At 36.6% G+C, this 22639-nt stretch overlaps 1 protein-coding gene across 14 annotated transcripts in view; it reads left to right on the plus strand.

The window, feature by feature from the left end:
• LOC121865216 (FH1/FH2 domain-containing protein 3-like) overlaps window positions 1-22639 on the plus strand; it is a 97461-nt gene that overhangs the window by 72797 nt on the left and 2025 nt on the right. For 6 of the 14 annotated variants that reach the window (XM_042364556.1, XM_042364557.1, XM_042364559.1 and 3 more), the window contains 4 exons: window positions 641-694; window positions 2972-3107; window positions 6854-7012; window positions 19738-19825. In XM_042364556.1, the coding sequence (XP_042220490.1) occupies window positions 641-694; window positions 2972-3107; window positions 6854-7012; window positions 19738-19825 (437 nt within the window). Of the gene's footprint in view, window positions 1-640; window positions 695-2971; window positions 3108-6853; window positions 7013-11359; window positions 11483-19737; window positions 19826-21658; window positions 21798-22639 lie in introns of those variants that run through there. The other 8 variants (XM_042364561.1, XM_042364565.1, XM_042364563.1 and 5 more) reach the window with 7 other exon arrangements.

Raw genomic sequence — 22639 nt, forward strand, 5'->3', positions numbered from 1 at the left:
GTAGCTCTACAAAGTGAAGGATGTACAGTAGCTCTACAAAGTGAAGGATGTACAGTAGCTCTACAAAGTGAAGGGTGTACAGTAGCTCTACAAAGTTTTAGAATGACCAATAATTTTAATATAAAAAATGAAAAAATATTCAAGAACACAACCTTCTTCATATTTACTCAACTGGAAACGAATGTAAACCTAGAACAGATTACTGTATTGGCGGACTAGCTGATCAGCGATGCTCACAACAAAACATGTTTGTCTTAAAGATTTCGTTAATCAAAGTTTTGTTCGTTAACCGAATTGAAGATCTGTATGGGAGCTAATTCGTTAACTGAAATTTCGTTAATCGAACCGTTCGTTAACTGAGGGACCACTGTACTGGCAAACAGATTAATTTAAAGCAATATCCAATATACCAGTTCTTTTGTGATGCTCTTTACTACACACAGAAATACACCTACAAATAAAATGGCAGAGATGTACTTCATAAAAGAATTCATGCTTGCATTTTTCATTCCATTAGAATTGCATTTATAATTTTACTGTATGTACTGTATACTCGATGTAGGAATTGTCAAGATGTACTGTCATAATAGCTGCATATACGGCATATGTTCATTTCCCCCTCTTCTCTCTCCAAACACAGGAACCTGACTACAGAGCAAATGGAATCCTCAAGCCTTGTTTGAAGAGTCGATCGGTACTATACTAATATTCAATGGATGCCATATTGCTTTGCATAACCCCTCTTCAGGGGCAGATCCAGGAATATAAAATAATGGGGGGTCCAAGAAGTTATAGGTGGGGAAACATGGCGAACAATTTTGAATCATGTGCGCTTGATAATAGGAGATATTCTGAGGTCAATATTAATTACTTTTTAATATATAAAAATGCCTGAGCACAATACTGCATTAAAGAAAAATTATTGGAATTTTCTGATGAAAAGGGGAGGGATCTGGACCCCTGGATCTGCCCCTTCTCCTACATATGCCAATTAGCTCATTTTATTTATAAAGCATTTACTCTACTTTGCACTTTCTAAGATATTTTCACTGTATATATTAGTTGTGTTTAATACCAGAATTGAAAATCAGGGACATTTCAGTTGATAATGTACAGTTGCAGACATACGAGTTGAAGCCGCCTAGTCCACTAATTGGTAACACTTACATGTAAACCAAAAAATGGAAAGTAAAGGCCTTATTGAAGTTTGGCATCCAAGCAATAGATGGAATTTATGTGTGGAAAATTGTTGTCTACTTGTTTACATTGGCACACTGTTAAGATTTAATGAAATAAGGAAAAGTGAATAATATTTTTTGTTTTTGTTTTTTCTTCAACATTACAGTATGTCTCATGTAATTTTAAGGGTTATGAGTAAGCATAATGAATTGTCTAATGGTAGACCCTGCTGCCATATGGCATCACAAAAATTGTGACGAAGTCCCAGGTTGCTGATCTGACTTTCTCTCACTCATTTACACACAATTGCAGGGTCTCAATAGTTTCTCTTACTTTGACAACACACACACACACACACACACACACACACACATATATATATATATATATATATATATATATATATATATATATATATATATATATATATATATATATATATATATATATATATATATATATATATATATATATATATATATATATATATCACTTTTGACTTTTTTAATTTTTTTATTTATTTGTGGTCCTTTATTATTATTATTATTATTATTATTTTATTATTATTATTATTATTATGTTTAATATTTTTGTTCACTCCAGAATGCGACCTCTAGTTTTATACCTAGGTATGTAAATGCCTAGCATTAACTCGCCAGGCCAACATACAGGAAATTAAAACATCTAATACAGTGGTCCCTCGGTTAACGAACACAATTCGTTCCACAGAGTCGTTCATGCTTTCACCCAAACGTCTGTTAACTAGGATGTTCCCGTATAGTATTTGAATGGAAATCTGCATGGCCCATCTAACCATATGCTGTAGTATAAAATGGCATACTAGCCAAAAATATGGTGTCTTGGTAGAACATTAACATTAACTTTGAATGGTGTCTAAAATAAATTGATTACACATGCAAACCAGAACTGAGATGAAGGAAAATTTATCATATCTTAGTGTATACTACTTGTCGACACAAGTGTAAGCAGTACAGTAAATAGTGTATCTATGGTGTTGAAGGAAATGAGAGTTGGGTGAAGATAACACAAGATTAAATTTTCTGTATATGAGAATAAATATGAAAAAACAAATTTTTCAAAAGATTTATTGTGCAGTTGTATTGAAAGGTGGACTCACAGTGACCAGAAGGCTGTGAGATACTTTTGTAATTAATTTAGAGAATCAGCCATTATTTAGAAGGGAATTAATACAGGACCTGTATGATGACTTAGCACTGTGCTGTGGTTTCACTTAAAAATACGTATGTGAATGTACACACAAATTAAGTTATTAGTGTTTGAAGTTTGTTTTTCGTGAAACATTTTTAGAATAAGATATATTAATTTGACGACTTAAGTGGAAGTTTGGAACTAACATTAACTTAATTTAAAATACACACGAGGTGATTTTCATTTCCAGTATTTCTACAAGGTAAACTTGACTGTTAATGATACTCAGTAATTCATTTGTGTTTTGCCACTATAAAGCTTTTTAATTTCTTATACATACAATATCATGGTCTTATAAACTTAGCCCTGAGGTATCTTCCTATATACTGGGGAAGGTTCATTGAAATATTGCTAATAGTTTACCAAAGTTTATTCTTGTACATCTCTGGATAAACTAATGAGGAAAGCCCTCTCCCCTTGTGAGTTAAGAGTGTTACAAAGACTGTCAGTTATTATACAGTACAAAAGACACATCATGCTGACAGACTGTGTTGCCTTGTAGTTAAAATTCTTTGCTTTCTGTAATTATTATTTTATCTAAATATATTTCTCTATTGGACAGATGGAGAAGTTTAAGAGACCAAAACAGACAAAGGAAGAAAAGGCTGATTCTGACCTCAGACAGCTTCTTAACTACTCTGATGTGTCAGACACCGAGACCATTCGTGGGAAGAACACGTGGAGGAGGACCAGAGAAAGTAAGAACACTTGTGTCATTTTTTCATATCTTTTCACTGCTGTTTAGGGACTTGATTTTTATCTATTAAAGGTTAGTTAAGATGATTAATTAAATGTAATTGATAACTTTTTCTTACCCATAATTATGGTGATAATTTATTTCAAGAGATTAGATTTAACATCTTGGTAAACTTATTTACTTTTCTTTTTCACTCCCAGGGTATACAGTAGGGTCGGGATATTTCGCGAGATAGGCTCCAACGATGTTTGCTATATACTAAATTGTGATATATAATTACAGGTTGACAACCCTTTATCTGAAATTCCGAAAACCTAAAACCAAAACTTTTTTGTTGTGGAGCAAAACCTTTTTTTTTTTTCGGGGATTAGCCCACCCGGGCACAGGTCACTGACCCACATTGGGGCCTGGGGGCGAAAATGTAATAATAATTATAATAATAATAATAATTATTCATAGTAAATAAAATTTAAAAAAAATAAAATATGATAATATTACTCATAATAAAATAATAATAACAATAATACTGTAATAAAAAAAAATAATAAAGAAATACAAGAATGAAAAAAGATCAAAAGTGAGAAACACGACCTAGACCTATGAATTATTATTATTATTATTATTATTATTATTATTATTATTATTATTATTATTATTATTATTATTATTATTACAATTACATTTTAGCCCCCCAGGCCCCAATGTGGGTCAGTGACCTGTGCCCAGGTGGGCTGATCCCTGTAAAAAAAAACCTACCCATTCTGAAATCCAAAAAATTCCAAAATCCGAAATGCATCTGGCCCCAAGGATTTCGGATAAGAGATTATCAACCTGGTACATGTAATCAATGAGGAAAATAAGGTTAGGTTCTGGAGGCCAAAAAAGTGACTAAACTTGACTTAACGAGTTAATTTTCTTACAAACTTAAGCACCAATGAATACTAGACTCAGGAACAACAGGGTATTTCAATATCAGTATCAAGGAACACCAGACTCGGCAGCTCACGCCACACTGCCACCCTCACTTGACAATCCCACACCTACATAAACGAACACCATAAATATTAGTTACAGTATTAAATCTTTTCCATTAAGCTTTCCATTATCCTCACTTCACTTTTCACGTCACTAGCAACCCATTTACACTCACCTTAGAAGTCGTAATCTGCAGCAGAGTCGGCTGCTTGCTCGTCACTCACTCAGAAAGACTGAGCGGGCGAGTGTGAATGTGTGAGTGAGCAGCCACAGTGGCGCCTCTGGTGAGCAAATAACGCATTTGTTTACCATGGCGGTACATTTGAAATATTTCCTGCCCGATTTCCCTCACGAAATAAAAAAATTATCGCTATACAGTCATCCCTTGGTTATCACGCCCAATTGGGACCGCGCCGAGTGCTTGATAACGAAAAACGAGATAATGAAAGTACAGAACCTATAGGATTTATTCTAATTGGTTCCAGGCACCCAAGACCCAAACCCAACTTTCCCATTTTATGACCATTTAGACCCACTAAATATATATATACTGTTATGGTAAATATCATAAACTTACATAGGCATGGCTAGGTTTATTACAAAGTGATGGAAATGGTATGCTCAATACTGTAGTCCACAAAACATGTAGCTATGCTTTTTTTATTTGGTCCCCCATCATAGGAATCCGTTTTCTCTCACTTCAGGATGCCTGAGTCCTCCGTTTTCTCTCAATCTTAGAGTGCACCCGAAACTTCGTTATTCCTTGGTGATGACACAGAATTTGATATTGCAAATGGGGTTGCAATTGTTGAGGCAACTTAGATATGTCTGATTACAGTTGGAATATTCAAGATCCATTGTGAGTGATGTTTAAAGCTTCAACTGTCTTTATGGTTGGTAAAACTTGTCAAGTCTGTCAGTCTGAGTGGCATGTGTGAGTGCTTGTGTTTGTACAACTGCTTTCATTCGGACCCACTAAAGATATACTGTAATGTTATGGTAATTATCAGAAACACACATAGGCATGACTAGGTTTATTACAAAGTAATGAAAAGGGTACGCTCAATACTGTACAGTGGGTAGTCCACAAAACATGTAGCTATGCTTTCTTTATTTGAGTGCCCCGTCATAGGATTCCGTTTTCTCTCGCTTCAGGCCGCCTGAGTCGTCCGTTTTCTCTCAATCTTAGAGTGCACCCGAAACTTCGTTATTCCTTGGTAATGACACAGAATTTGATATTGCAACTGGGGTTGCAATTGTTGAGGCAACTAGATATGTCTGATTACAGCAAATGTGTTATTGTCAATTTGTAGGTGAAAGATTTTATCCTCAATAGATGTAGGTTAACATTACACCTGGAAGCAAATGCTTACTAAAGCCTAAGGAAGGAAGAATATTCCTTTAACACATAATATCTGGCCAGTATGGGGAGGATCATTGTGTCTCCGTCAGGGGGTCGTGGAGTGGTGGTCCAGCAGGCGTCACGGAAGTGTTGTGTTTTTTTTTGGGGGGTGGAGGGGGCACTGACATATATGCGATCGGACGTTGTTCGGTTGGACGTTAACCGGCGCATGACTGTATATCTATATATTTTATTTCAGTGAAGACGAGCCCGGGACGGCGCAGCGACATTCACTGAGTGACTTAAAAGCAGGGGATATAGTCACAAATGATCTATAGCGACTTCATAAAGAAGACGCTCTGTGGTCGCCATGATGCTGACCAGAGATCGTATAAGAAATTGTCCCAAACACAATAATTGAGAGACATAAACAAATTAAAAGTCACTCTATTTCCTCACTGTGCTAAGAAGTACAAATACCGTATAAAAAATCCTCGTGGAACTTAATATTTCAGCTATTACAACACAAATTCGCGGAGCCTTCTTTGTGTGTATTTACAGCTGAATCGCCAGGCAAGAAGATGACGGTGGTAGTGCATATGATGGGGGGTGAGGGAGGGGGTTTTGAGAATTGCAATTAAATGCCAGGTAGCGACATGTCCTCCTAATATTACTTATTAAGTAATTATTAGATGTTTTAATTGCCTGTATGTTGGCCTGGCGAGTTATTGCTATGCATTAACATACCTAGGTTAAAGCTAGGCGTCGCATTCTGGGTTGAACAAAAATATTAAAATAAACAAATACGGGAGTCAAATAAAGTACAGATATTTCCTACGACGGCAGCCCTATGGAATGTTCTGTTAACGCTGTGGTCCGCTCTCAGGGAGAAGGTCCAGGGCAGCTTCCTCACTTGGCGTTGGTGGGCGATGTCTTGCCACACAGGAGAGACGCCAGGGCACGGAGGGTGGATACGACGTGAAGGAAGTGGCGATGACGTGGCAGCCGCGGTAGTAGCTGGAGTAAGTGTCCGAGATTGACAGCCGAATAGTGAAGGACTGGGGAATCAGCCCATGAGCCCCAGGAGCCTCAGATGAGTACACAACCAGAGTTGGATCGAACAGCGGGGGAAGTGCAGCCTGTGGTGCTGGCTGGATAGTGTCTGATGTGTGACCTTCTCACCTCCGTATACCCCCCCCCCCTCCCCCCCAGTGGGGCCGCGAACAAGCAAACGAGTGGCGGACAACCATCCCACTCGTTACCGCCCTTACAATTGACTCTGAATTATGAAATGAAATTTCTTTTTATTTACTGGGGAAAAACTAAGAACACTGAGAATTAGTTACAGGGAAAAGATTATTATTATTATTATTATTATTATTATTATTATTATCATTATCATTATTAATATTATTATTATTATTTTCCAGGTAAAACACGAAGTCGAGGTGAGGAGAGCATGACGGAGATGATAGGTGATGGTGAAGATGCCTTACTAGACTCTTTGGTCAAGACGGCCACTCAAGGGCCATCATCTCGTTCCACACCTAGAGAACGGAAGAGGTCACGCCATGCAGATCGAAAATCTTGTAAGTACTGTACTGCATATAGTGTTGAGCTTAAACTTCATTACTTGTCTCATATCACTTGTAGTTTATGTCCTGGTGTTGAAGATATAGTTTGTAAGTGAATCTGATGACCATAAAGAATCATATTATAGTGAGGTGAGGTATTTTCAGCCATTACATGGTAATAGCATCAACAACAGCAAAATCGGTATTCAGTATGAACTGTATTGTAGTACAGTATATTATTTTTGGTGGCATCTTCATTTTATGGTTGAGGCAAAGTTTATGATTATAAAGCTGCTGATGTACAGTGTATGTGCAAGATACGCAAACTTTAACATATTTTATCACTCAAGAACCAGTGTTTTAGAATCTAATTATTGTACTAATAACCTTTCCTTCTCTCTTCACCTTCATGTATAACCCAAAGTAAAATTAATTAATATTTCACTTTTTTATATCTGTATATATACTATATGTACGAACCATGATGGCACATACATCACAAGTGGTGCTACATCCATTACAAATAGTGATACAGTACTGTACATACGTTACAAGTGTCAGTTATTTCTTAGTTTTCTTTCAGGTCAACAGTTTACATTTTCTCAACTATCTGACAGATTCTTATTTTCTTGAAGTGTCTCTATATTTTGTCATTAAACATCTTTCTCTACCAGTTTGGAGCTCCCGAGTGTGAGTGATTGAATATAGGACAAGCAGCCACTAAAATGCTGGCTTGGTTGTTACTGTGTACTGTGGATAATTTTACAACTCAAATCTATAAATGTTTATATGTGTGTGTGTTTTCTTTTTAATTTGTTTGTTTTTGTGTTTTTGAAGTTTACCAAAGGAACTCTTGGATGTTACTTTATATAGTTTGACCTCTGTGTTGTTCATTGTTTTTGCAGTTGTTATCATTGAACATACCAAACAGGTTCGAGCCTCGGCCCAGACACACGTGAGAAGGGTGTTATCCAGTGTGGCCTTCACTACCAAACACCACAGGTTTCCTGGTCCCTGGTTTCCTCCTCTCCTAACACTGGGTAAACTGCCCAAATGGCTAGTAGCTGAAAAGTGGCGAATTTGATAAAAAAAGAATATATATATTTAAATTATGTGATAAAGTCCAGAATGCGACGTCTAGCTTTATACCTAGGTACGTAAATCCCTAGCATTAACTTGCCTGGCTCACGAATCAGCTGTAAACACGCACAAGGAAAGCTCTGCTAATTTGTGTTGTAGTAGCTGAAATATAAGTGCCACGAGGATTTTATATGTGGTATTTATGCATCTTAGCACAGTGAGGAAATCGAGTGACTTTTATTTTGATTATGTCTCTCAGATATTGTGTTTGGGGCAATTTTTGATATACACCCTGAGAAAGGCGGGATTCTCTTAGGCCTAAGAGAATCCCACCTTGGTCTCTAGATAAAGTTACTAAATTTCTTATGGGGCCTAATTACAAGGCAGCCTTCTTTCTAGCAATAGCAACAGGTATGAGAATCAGTGAGCTGATTTCAATTTCCATCAATCCATCATTATTGGTATTTTCTGAGGAAAATGTCACCCTTTTTCCTTGGAGATTCTAAGAAAAAATGAAAGGGAGGATTTTCAGGCTCAACCTATCAGGATAAAATGACTAATGGATGAGACAAGGGTTGTTCATATATTGTGCCCAGTTAGGAATCTTCAAGAATAGTTAACCAGATTCCCTAATCGAGCCCCGATGTATTCTCATCACAGGATGGTAAAAAATTGTCTCCTAGTCAAATGACAAAATATTTATCTCAGTTAGTGAGTTAAGGAGACCTTGGCAAGAAATTTTTGGCACATGACACCAGGAAATATGCAGGGTCTGTGGCCTTTCTGTAGCATATGAGCCTCAGTCAGATCAAAGAAGTGGGCTTTTGGAAATTTAAAAAACCTTTCAAAACAGCTATCTTTACTATCTCTGGAAGATGCTTCACATGTGGTGGTGCTGGGGTCCCCTCCCACACCTAGTCAATCTCCACAACCAGGACCTTCTTCATCAGAATAAAGTGAGTATCCTAATTGGGATATGTAAATTAAATTTTACCTTCCGGTTAATGTTCCTAATATTGGAAAATATTTCCGAATGTTTATAATTATAATCTGGACCTAAGCTAGCGGAGTATTATGCTCAATGTCACCTCCCTCTCCACCTGCTGATAGGGGAATCAAAGCTAGACGTCGCATTCTGGATTGAACAAAATGCCATTTTTTTCTAAAAAAAGGTTTTCGTGATAAAGTCCAGAATGCGACGTTGACATCCCACCCATCTCCATCCCTCGAGAGTTGACATTTGTTTACTGCTCGCTCTAGGGCAAGAGATGGCGGTAGCAATGCGTGTGATGGAGGGTGCAGGAGGGGGTTTGAGAATTGCAATTAAATGCCGGGTAGCGAAGTGTCCTCGTAATATTACGTATTTAAGTAATTATTAGATGTTTTAATTGCCTCTATGTTGGCCTGGCGTGTTAATGCTAGGGATTTACATATCTAGGTATAAAGCTAGACGTCGCATTCTGGACTTTATCACAAAAACTGTTTTTAGAAAAAAACTACTTTTTTTTATTTTGGCTTAACTGCAAGCATAAATTATTCACAGCTCTCGAGCTTCTCAGCACTATCTGCCATCTTATTAGCAGCCCGTAATAGACTATGCACCAAATACCCATCCGATGCTTTAAAAATAAAGCAAATTTCATCATGATTACCATAAGTGATGCGAGAAACTGAACAACAAGTTGAGGTGCAGTGGGATAAATCTCAGTATAGGTATCAGTCACAAGCATTATACTTCTCAAGCTAACAGACTCTTCTATTTGAAGAACATGTACATTTTAAGAAATGCGGAGTACATACAGGGTACAGTGAGTTCTGCTATAACGCGTGTTTTGATAACGCGAATTTGCTCTAACGCGATTTATGAATTAGGAACGATATTTGTATAACGCGAACGCTTGTTTGCTATAACGCGATTTTTGCTTACTATCTCTCCAATTTTGTAGTATTAACTGTGAATATGGTAAAGAAGAATATCAACAAGAAGCGTTCTGGTGATAGAATTCCCGGTGATGATCGTAAAAGAAAGGATATAACACTTGAAGAGAAGCTCGATTTTATCAACCTCAAAATCACCCTTCTCCCCCATCAAGTTACATTCATATTTTTTCAAGGTAAAGTGTTACATTTACTGTATGATTTCATTATTAGATATGAATGTAACATTTATTTAGACTGTGCTATCCTTTGTGTTAGGCTAACTACTAAATTTTTCCGATTTCGAGTAATCTGCACCTAACCCTATTTTCTCCATAAGCCCTGTTATTTCTATTACGCGATTTTCTGTAACACGATATTTTACAAGAACACAATTATCGCGTTATAGCAGAACTACCTGTATATAGTTTTATCTGAGTGAAGGGACATACAATGTTCACCCATTGACAAGAGCATTTATCTACCCAAGTGTGACCTCATTTAGTCTCATGTAACTGTAGCTTTGCCTGACGACCATAAGATTGCATTTTTGGAAAAGAACACCTTAACTTGCCTCTTGAACAACACCATAATATTAATGAAACTACTCCATTTTGGTGATGCAGTCAAGATGCTACACATAGACTGTACTGAGCCAGTCACATTCTGAACAGCCCTAATGCTGCACTAATGGTAATGGGCCAGTGAAATTCACATCATAACCTTTTAAACAACTTCTTCAAATACATACTGGAGAATATGACAATGTGAAGCTTTACTTTCTTTATAATGTATTGATCAAAGAAGAGATGCAGAAATATGTTTGGAAATATTACGTCATATGGATGGTGCTAACAGAGGTGAGTTGGTATATGATATTACTGACATCTTCAGTTATGCTTTGCTTTTCATTTAATTGAAAAAACATTTGCTATGGAAATGAGCTTTTCAGTTTCCTTATCTAAATATTTATGTAATTAAATACCTCTTCTGCTTTGTTAATATCTGTTATTTAGAGATATTATTTTATTTACAACGGTATTATTATTATTTTTAACATTAACTTATGCAGCTTTTGGCTAATACAGTATATTAATGCTATATTGATTGATCTTGTCAGAATGACAGTATGTACAATTTTGGACATTACATCTTATGCATAATAGTACTATACTGTACTTGAGCTATATTAATTATTTAATGTAACAGATTCTCTTCTGGATTTTATTTTGATTTTTTATATCTGTTGCATCTGCTGTAAGCTAATCATAATTTTATATCTCCATCTCATTTTCTCTCTCGATAAAGCTGATTTCCAATCAGTGCTTTGCATGTTAACCAGCCACAACTTCTCCGTTTGCACAGTGAAGCGGTCAAGAACTCGCGACCGGAACCTCATAAATGAACTGGAAGCTCTTCAGATGGTGCAGGAACTCCACGTTGACTAGTCCTTCTTCATCGACTCTCTCTTTACCTCTTTATTTCCTTGTAAGCTAGTTTGTGGTGAAAATCCCTTTAATCCCTTTACCTTACAGTGTGATAGCATCAGTTTGTAGAAAATCTATTTGCCAGTTATATTTAGAAACTATGGGTTTGACAAGTCCTCGTGTTCCTCCTCCCCAAACAGTTACTAATAATAGTACAGTATCTAAATTTGCATAGTTGAATTATTAGTTACAGAACTTCACATAACTATGTTGTTGGTGAAATATCAGAGCGAATTTTGAAACTATCATAAAAGTGCATAAAAAGAAAAATTTTTGACCATGTGCAGACTGTGATTTTGAGACTTCATTAACTGAATGAGTATCTGAAAGGATTTATTAAAAAAAATTAAAAATGTTTTTCATTGTTACAGTCACTTTCTACCGTCTGATGATGACTAAATTAGGCACTATATATGGTACTACAGGTTAAGTTGCTAGCTTCTTGAACCTGATGGTTACAGTGAATAGTGAATTTGAAATATTAACGAATTTTACTAGTAATGATTATAAAAGTTTGATGTCACAAATAGTAGTTGCAAATATCAGAAAATCAGGGTATTATATGGCCTGATATTGCTAATCCAGCTTTGATGAACCAGTTCCACAAATCACTGATGGTTCCAAACTTCTGTACTTGCTTGCTGTGTGTGTGTGTGCTTACTAACTTATGATGAACCCTCAAATGTTGTTTTGCTATATAGTATTTTCTTTTCATATTTTTCTTTTATTTATTGTTCCATGTACAGGTTGGACCTCACTAAACCGGGAAGCTTGGGACCAGACCGGTTCTGGGTTAGCGAAAATTCCAAACCATCGAAGCTGAGGTTAAAAAAAAGGCAAAATAATGCATAAAATGTACTATTACTGTACCAATACAACTTACATCAGCATATATTTAGCCCAGGGTTTTTGGACCTCTTTGACAGTGTTAGTGCTATGGCACACGTTTACTGTGCACTGGACACTCGCTTTTTGCCATTCACTATACAGTAAAGCCTCCGATAACAACGGTTCGACCAACAACTTTTCATATTTAAAACCCTAGTTAATTTAGGACCCAATTCAATTTACGTCCTTATTTCATTTGTATTTACGACCAAAATATAATAAAAATAAACTAAAATTACTTTTTCATATAAATAATAACTAAATCCCGATATGTACTATACAAAAGAAAAAATATTGTAAAAAAAATTAAGAGCGCCTTGCACATATAAGCTGCTTGGCTAATGAGTGGTAATGCGCTTCGCCAGTAAACGACAGTCGGAGCTTGGCGGGCCTTTTGTTTTCACGCATCTGGAACAGGAACAGGAGAAAAACTTTCACAGGTTTCTTACAGCATTTTTTCATCCCTATTCAGCATGAGCAAGAGAGCAAGTGATGGTAGTGTTGCTTCAAAAGCTAATAGAAAGTGTATAAGCTTAGCCGAGAAACTACATGTGTTAAAACTATATGAAAAAGGTGAGAGGTCTGTAGATATTATTTGGAGCAACCAATGAACATATTTTTTGAAGTGGATCCATTAACAGAACAAAGCATTAAAATTTAAATAAATGCAAATGACCTCTACATAAAGATGTATAATGAGAAAAGAAAGCAGCTGTGCAAGGTTCTTTCGACAGCTTTATTATTTGAAGGCATAAACCATCAACTTCAGCTACACCATCAAATTCAGCATCATAAGCAGCTTCAACATCAACTTCAGGTTCAGTAACAGTTTCAGCAACAGCTTTATGGAAAGCTACAGCTTCAGCCAGAGTTAAACCTGATGACTTCGTCATCTGAGTAAAAACTCACACAATATTCATTGGCTGTCCTTATGTTTTAGACTTTACCACCATTGGTGAGTAGAATTTTTGTTTTACATTCGTAAATATTATTTAAAACACATATGAACAGTAAATAAGTGTTGCTTTCATATTCATATGTAGAGAAATGACGATATGTTTTCACATGTACGCACTTACTGTTCATACATTGGTGTTCCCAATCGTCTCGCTTTATTTCTTTACCATTAGTGGTTAGCTACTTCTAGTGTTCCATTTATTAACATTAAATAACATTATTTAAAACATACAAACAGGTATTAATTTTTTTAAATTAAGTTCACTACAGCTACAACCAGGGTCTTATTTCTTCAGTTTCTTATGTAAAACCATCGTCACTCACGAAAACAATGTCATCTTGTCTCCTCGTGTGTGTTTCAGTGTTCTACGTATTATTAATAATTGCATTGTTTATTTTACATATATAAACATTAATTCAATCAAATACATATTCAGTAATAGAAAATAATGAATCTTTTGTACATATTCTTAAAAAGATAAATGACGCGGTATCCTTAAATGCGCACATATATGCTGCCGTTCCCAATCCATCTTTTTTTTTTCTTTGCCATTAGTTAGTGGTTAGCTACTTCTATTGTTCCATTAAATAACGTTGCTTAAAGCATATATGTTCATTTTTTTTACAATAATTTTACTACAGCTAAGATTTGTTATTTGACATGCTCAGATAGGACTTTTCCCGTAGGTCTTACTTTTACAAGTAACAAATTAAATCTTCAATTCTTGGTTACAACATTAAACAATCATTATATTATTTCATTGTCAATACAGATGGTTATATGACACACTTGACAATATCCCAAATTAAAATAGCCAATACTGCTCGGTACATATAACGAAGATCAATGAACCAGACAATACTGAGCCCACTGGGCGCGGGTAGTTTACTACACACAGCCGAGCCGAGGCTCGCTCGCTAGTAACGCCTGTGGTAGACTCGCTGTAGTATCGTAGCACAGCCTTCCCTGGTTGTTCCTGTCCTCAGATTCTAGTATTGCCATATTAAAGACATCCTTCCATGACCATCTTGCCCATAGGCGGCTACCGAACCTCAGTAGTGGTGGCAACACAGACAGTGCCTGAGATAATGATGGAGCAGCGTCAGAGATGTGAATAATAACTCAATCACAAACAATCTTTCATCTAGCAACAACAGACAACATTTACGTTGCATTAATTCTTTCACTGGGTAAATGACAGTTTCACTGTTACAAGATGAACACTGATATTCACAAAATTTACTGAGTTAAACTTACTTAATATGGCAGGCGGAGACGTACACATACCTGAGATAATGATGGAGAAGCATCAGAGATGTGACGCTACTCCTCACGCACAAGTTTATATACGGCTAACTGACAACTCAGGCCTGTGCGGAACACATGCCAGAAAGGCTAATCTCGCAATGACAGAAATCATTCAACTCAGTTACTGTACATTTAACTGTGAAAATCAATGTCATGGGTCAGGTGAATTTCTTACGTCTATTCATATAATATAATCAGAGATTGAGCTTGCCAGGAAAAAGTGGAATTACACACGCTGTTAACACTAGTTTTACAAACTCAGCGCGGCTGCGAACAAGGAACTATTCACAGGGATACGTTAGATTTTGGAGATTATACAGGTTGACAGATTAGTGCGGGAGATTAATGACTTTCTTAAGTAGACAACTGACACTAACTAAACTACAAACATCAGATTCTCTGATGTTTGGTCATCAAAATAATCTATTTTTCAGTAGCAATTGGAAATTCATGGCTATACCCAGGGACAATATCATGGGATGCCATTCATACTGGCAGACTCGACACTTACTTACTTAACCAGTGTTTCTAACACTAAAGACAGTTAAAGCTTTCAACATCACTCACAAAGGATCTTGTATGCTTTAACTGTAATCAAACATACTCTAAGTTGACTCAAAACAATGTTGTTCTCTCTCACATCCAGATTTACTTTATAGAGAGGTTGGTTTCAGGAAGTCAGAGAAAATGGACGGCACCTAAGGTAGGGAGCGATGAGAAAACGGACGCCTCAGATGGGAGACTCAATAAAGAAGGTATAGCTACATGTTTTGTGGGCTATTGAGCGTAATATGAATCATCTGATGTTACGTTAACTGACGTGTACGACCATGGTCATTACAGTATAAGGTGCACTCAGAAACATTATTTGAAGAATATAGTTTGCGATTTTCATTAATTGTATTGTTTTGGGGGAAAAGAGGGTAAAAAGCCACACAAAAGATATGAAAAGGTCACACTTGGGAACGCATCTCATTATTATTGCTTTATTTTAATGGTAATTAATGATTCACTATACGATGATTCACCTTACACTGCAAGATTGGAGGATACATTACCGTTGTTCTTCGAGGCTTTACTGTATGGGAATTCGCGTATATGTACAGAACTGAACAAAGAATTTAGTTGAAATACTCTGTAACATTTGATACCATAATATCCTGACTACTGGGGTTAGTTATACAGACTTTTCCTTGTGAAAAAAGCTATAATTTTGAGCACCATATTACTGTACTGTACTCACTTTGTACTCAAATGTACTAAACTGTAGGACTAAAATTTTTATCTCTTGTGCAAACTATGAGATGTTTCTATTCAATTTAATTGCTATCTTGCAAGGATTCTAGTAATGCAAGTTATATTCTGCTAAGTTTAGTCTGTGACATTTTATAAGAGAAAAACTTAAGCCTAAAACTACCTTCACCCTGGTTGGGAGGAAGGGGGGGGGGGTAAGGTGTTGACAGCCAGGCAGGGAGATGATTGCCGGGTGCTAGTTATCAGGGACTCAGGATTATACAATAGAGGGAGTTTAAGTTTTTCACTTATAAAATGTCAGAGACTAAACTTAGCAGAATATAACTTAAATTGCTGGAATTCTTGCAAGATAGTGATTAATTTGAGTATAAACATCCCATAGTTTGTTCTACACATAAACATTTTAGTAATTAACTTAGTATTGTACATTTGAGTACAAGTTGTGATAAATGTAATGATTTTACCATAACTTTTATAGCATTACTGTTGGCTTTTAGGAATTGTGGAACATAACCTATTTCCCCCATAAGATTAAACATTCACGATATGCGTCCCGAACCATTGAAGCTGCCGGACTATTGGGCCCCGGATTACTGGGGTCCAACCTGTACCAGTAGTTCAAATAATTGTGCTGTGTATAATTGTGTCATTTAAATTTTTGTCCAACAGAAGTACCAGGCAATAATGTATTGATATTTTGTGAGCCAAGTGTTGGCAACCAGTACTGTATGTGGTTTATTCACCCCTGGAAATCTAATACAGTACAAGGAAAATGTCTTATTTTCTTATTGCAGGCATCTATTGGGTGTTTTACCACACACATTAAACATTTACAATGATGATACTTTCCCATCTGTTTGTTGTGTCTGGTATAAATTTATTCCTCTCCATCTACCACCCTCATATGTACCATTACTGAAGAAACTTGTTTCTACTGTGGGGGTATGAGATATTGGTTCACACTCAGGATGGGATGGAGAAAGGAAACTCACAATGTGCTCACTGTATACATATTGTATTGGATGTACAATGCAGCTTGTTGCTGGGTAGGTAGCATGGTAATAAGCATTGAGTAGAGAGAGCTGGGTGGTGAGGGTGCCCAGAGGAGGGACACGCGGCTTGAGGGACGCCAAGGTCGCTGGCGGGAGTGGCAGCCGCCAGGCTGGCGCGGAGGAGGAGGAGGTGTTGCTTGCTGGCGGCACTGGGTAGAAAAGAGGGTGATCACAGCGGTGTCAGGCCTTATAAGGCGGGGGTAGGTGTGGGTAGATAGTTGACCCCCGCTCCGTGGGCAGCACTGGAGGCGTAGACTGGGGAATTCGAGAAGGTTCGGTGTTTGTAGGGGAGGAATCCACTACACTACTACACACTTTACACTTCATCACTTCTAGTATAGTGTATACAGTTGTGAGTGATTAAATTTTATTGCAAGAGCAAATTTTTACACATACCTGTACAGTAAACCCTCAGTAGGAATCAATGTTTGATTCCATAGGTCTTGTTATGGAGCAAATTGTTCTCTATCCAACTTATCTGCTAATGTGAAAAACAGGGATATGTTCCTGACTTAAGGCTGTTGTAACACTTCATGAGAACTCTTCCTCCAGTATATCTAGTTTTTGTGTCACTTTCTTGCCTCCACCATCTCTGCCCTCCCCCGCACCCCCTTGCCACAATTACCTCCTTCTTCAGGGATGTAAATTCACATAAATCCAGTCACCTAAGGTGACCAATATAATGTAAGGTCAACAAGATCCCACTACAGGCGTCCCCCAGGTTACAGAAGGGTTCCTTTCCTGAAAGTTTTTCCGTAACATGGGACCAATTTTCCCATTGACTCCCATCATATAAGTTGAGATGTTTCCTACGGAAAATTTTTCGTCCAAAAAAGGTAATACAAGTACAGTACATATATGAATGAAAATTGGCAGTTACATAAAAGATGTAACAATAATAAATGCACAAATTTCTCAAATTTAACTTACCAGAAACAATGAGCTGAGTGAGGTGAGGTGGTGCAATTGGAGTTACTGGGAGGAAGACAAGGGGACACTGCTGACTCCTGCCCTTATGACAATTATTTCTTTTGAGTTTTTTTTTGCACAATATGTATGTAGGATGGTGTGTGCATGTAATTGAGTAAAAATAACTGAAGAAAGTTATGAGTATCTACCAAAAAATACGAGTTAAGAAACAACCATAACACCTCACAGCTTGGCCCAGTAGCCTGGTGGTTACAGTCTAACTTGGTTACAATGCTGCCAGTGATGTTCGCAGATGCAAATGGGAAAAGAAAGTTGCAGGGTGCTGGAGGGGGTTTTGAGAATAGCAATTAAATGCCAGGTAGCGATGTGTCCTCCTAATATTATGTATTTAATAATTATTAGATGTTTTAATTTCCTGTATGTTGGCCTGGCGAGTTAATGCTAGGCATTTACATACCTAGGTATAAGCTAGGTGTCGCATTCTGGACTATATATCACAAAAACTGTTTTTTTTTAGAAAAAATGGCTTTTATTGAAACAGCCTTTTAGAAAATTTATTGGGGATCATTATGGTACCAAATTCATCTCTAACACAATTAAAACAGATGCTGTGAATAGAAGTTTATTTTTTTTTGCTAGCCATAAATAGTTTTGCTTACTGTATATCCATGATCTAAATGTAATGGGAGAGCGTTTGTTTGTGCGAGATGAGATGTGCACTAGTTTAGACTCTCGGAAAACTTTCATCAGCACCCAGAAACATTCCAGGAATGTGCGATAGTGTCAGTCCTTGCGAGATGCATTAGTTTAGAATCAGAAATTTTTCTCCAGTACCCAGAAAAATTCCGGGAAGGTATGATTTTGCCTGGGTAGGAGAAATTCGTCTCAATACCCGGAAATCTGTTTGTAGCTACAGGTACTCCTCGACTTACGACCACCTGGACATACGACCGCTGCAGTCGTAATTTTTTTTTTAATTACGTATTTTCGAGTCCCGACGTTAGTGATCGCACTGTGTACTGACAAAATTTTTGTTTGTAATTCCCTTTAAAATGGCTGGCAAGCTTAAAAGTGAGAGTTTTGTGGTGCTGAGAAGAAAAAGAGACACCCATTTTAGATTTTCTATGTATTTTTTAAGCATTTTTGACTTACAACCATTTCGACTTACGACCTTGATTTGGGTCCCTAACCCCGCCGTAAGTTGGGGAGGAGCTGTATTAACTATATGTGATATAAAAAATACATTATACTGGTTATACAATGCATCACTCAACCAGAAATACCAACCTTACCAAATTAACATGGCCTCAAACCAAGGGGTGCAGAACATTTTTTTCTGACTGTACATTAAATAATATATACAGTACTGTTCCACTTAATATGAGGAATATATAAAAGTACTAATAATGAGTAAAAGAAAAAAATACTGCATTATTATTTGGCAATCTTGTCTCTGATAAATTCTGAGACCATATTTGTGCCGAATTATGAGAAATTCCGAGATATCAAATGCCAAGTTATCAAGGGTTTACTGTTTAATTTTACTCACACACACACACTTAGTGATTCTTTATTTTAAAGTTATATGAAGAATCCCATGAGAATACTTTACAACATTTGCCTTGCAACTACTGTATTCCTTGGCATATTTTATAGGCTGTGAAATTAAATTTCATACATAATTTTATAGACAGTACTTTACTGTATTAAGAAATAATACGATATATTGCCCGTTTTGTTTCTTTCTACCTGGAAATATTACTAGCTTCCTTGTTGATATGTTTTATTGTCGGGTAATTTTATAATGCGAAACTGTCTTGTATACTTATGTAAGTTTTTAAATAATCTAATTCTTAATTTGAGCAGCAGCCAAGTATTGCAGTGGTCGGAGTCGGTGGTCTCCCGAGCGTGGCCCACAGCGCCCCACCCGAGTGAACCATACCAGATATCTCAAGTACTAATCATTCTTTTATTTTAAAGGCTCATTCCTGCATGACATCTGCTGGCATTGCTACATATTTCTTTATGTCTGTTGTACTCCTTTTGATAAGAATGATAATGTATGTTGTTGCTCCACATTGCTTATAAACTTCTTTAATTCAAATATTTAAATTGGCATGGTTATGCTGTGCTTCTGTGCAGTGAATTAAAAAAAATTAGCAGTGTCACATTGTTGATTATTTAAATTAAACTACAATCCATTCATTTGAATCAAGACCTCGGAGTTGAGAATTATTTTCACTGACAAAAATATACACAGGGTCTCCAGAAAAGCAGGAAGGCTTACTTACATAGAACAATTTAATTATTTCTTTAACTGGAATGCCACCAGCCTTATATGTCCATCAGAACAGTGACACATTTCTTTGCTTAAGAATGAGTTCTCTTAATTATCAGAGACTCTATTAATGAATCTGCATATTGGTATACTCATGAGATAGGTAAAGAAATTCCCACTGAAACTATGCTTTTGAATTATGGATTCAATGCTTTCGCTTATTTTATCTGGGGTTGTGATTCGTAATTTGGTGACATTTCACTTTTCCAGGCGGGCAAATTTTCTCACAAATACATGTTTTTTGTTCGATCCAGAATGCAATTTCTTGCTTTATACCTAGGTATATTAATGCCTAGCATTAATTCACCAGGCCAACTTACAGACATTTAAACATCTAATAATTTCTTAAATACGTAATATTAGGAGGACACGTCGCAACCTGGCATTTAATTGCAATTCTCAAAACCCCCTCCCGCAGCCTCCATCACATGCATTGCTACCGTCATCTTCTTGCCTTGCGAATCGGCTGTAAACACACACAAAGAAGGCTCCTCTAATTTGTTTTGTAATAGCTGAAATATAAAGTGCCACGAGGATTTTATTTTTGGTATTTATACATCTTAGCACAGTGAGGAAATCGAGTGACTTTTATTTTGTTTAAGTCTCTCAGATATTGTGTTTGGGGCAATCTTTTACAAAGTATGGTCAAGCATGGTGACCGCGGCTCATCTTCTATATAGGAAGACAGTCGATCTTTAGTGACTAATATCCTCTGCTTTCAAGTCACTTATTCAATGAAATTGTTTTTTGCCCTTTCGGGCTCGTATTCACTGAAAGAATATATATATATATACACTGTATGTATGTACAGGATATATATATATATATATATATATATACACACATATATATACACACACACACACACACACACACATACATATACACACAAGTAAATCACTGTAGGTGCGCGTGATCCAGGTATATGCTGATAACCACAAGGAAAAAGAAAACACGAAGTTCCCAAGCGCTTTCGTGTAATTCACATGTGACAGATAGAATGACATGTACAGATAAGCAGTGTTGTGTGTTGTATACAGAGGCGAGACTGATCCCCCAAAAGAAATCCTGAATCTGGGCTTAGGGAGAGTGAAGACTGTGGGTTGACCCCTGCAGTCCTCCCTGAAGTTCGTGAATTTGGGGATTTCCTAAGTGTTTGAAATAAAAACAAAAATATAAATTTGGGATACCTGTACAGTACAGTACCTGTATTTCTCACCAATTTACAGAATGCTTACATGTTATGTTTTCAGATAGGTGAATGTGTTTTAGATACTCTTATCATAATTTTAACAAGAGATATTGTTCTAAATCCTGTTTATATACCATGTAGCAGCTTTATGCTAGTTTCCAATGACTCTGATAATGTTTTCTCATAAATTGTTGATGTGGTGTATGTCATTGGCTCATTATAATAAGATAGTGTGCATGACTTAAATGGGTTCACAGTCCCAGCAGCTAATGGGCCTAGAAGATCAAGGTCAAGGAAAGGTGTACCTGACTTTTCCCATCTAGAGGCGATGACTCTGCCGGAGTGAGGCACCACCACTCAACTACTACCTCGGATGCATCGCTGCTCAAAACCCCTGTAATTTTTTTTTCTCAGCTTGTGGCGATCTCTGGTGCATGGCGAACAGCTAGAGGCAGCTGCAAATGCTCTTTCAGTATTTTCCAGCATTGCACTTTCTAATTTTCTTTTACAATTTAATGAAAGGCTTATATAATATAGAACTGCATTTGTTTTTTCTGTAGTTAACTTAAATACTCATTATTGTTTAATGTCCAACATTGCTGAATAATGTTTTCAGCTCATGTGTTGTATAAAGAGGCTTGGCAATTTTTAATAATCTGCTTATTTGCTTTTATGTGAGTTTCTGATGTTTGATTTTAACAATTGCACGAGATGTTTGTTATCAGGAATAAGCCATGCAGATACCTGTAGTGGGTACAGTGTCAGTGGATAATTCCTGTTTGATTGTATATTGAACAATGGACTTCATTTGTGTGCTGCAATATTTACAGATATGTTAATGAAAACAAGATTCAGTTCATATTTGAGTTATGTTTAATTGTCAGCGTAAAATATTGGTAAAAGTGGAGTTTAAACCTAATAAAGTGAGGGGCAGCAAGGAACATTACTTGGCTGAATCTAAACACACTGATTTCACTCTAGATATTCAAGTTACTTGTACTGTACTGCATTTGACTGAACATCTACCCACTACACATCACTACAACCAGTCATCAATGCATGTAGCCTGCATGTGTGGTTGTCAGTGACATAGAATTTTTATCCCTTTCTGACAAACAAAGCATTACAGTACAGTATTGGTAACTGCTTAAGTTAAATGGAATAACTTACATAATTTATAATTAAATCTGAAAATATTATAGATAAAAAGAAAACAAAATAACAAATTCTCAACACAA

The sequence above is a fragment of the Homarus americanus genome, unplaced genomic scaffold (assembly GCF_018991925.1).
Source record: "Homarus americanus isolate GMGI-L3 unplaced genomic scaffold, GMGI_Hamer_2.0 scaffold18547, whole genome shotgun sequence".
Taxonomy (NCBI): Eukaryota; Metazoa; Arthropoda; class Malacostraca; order Decapoda; family Nephropidae; genus Homarus; species Homarus americanus.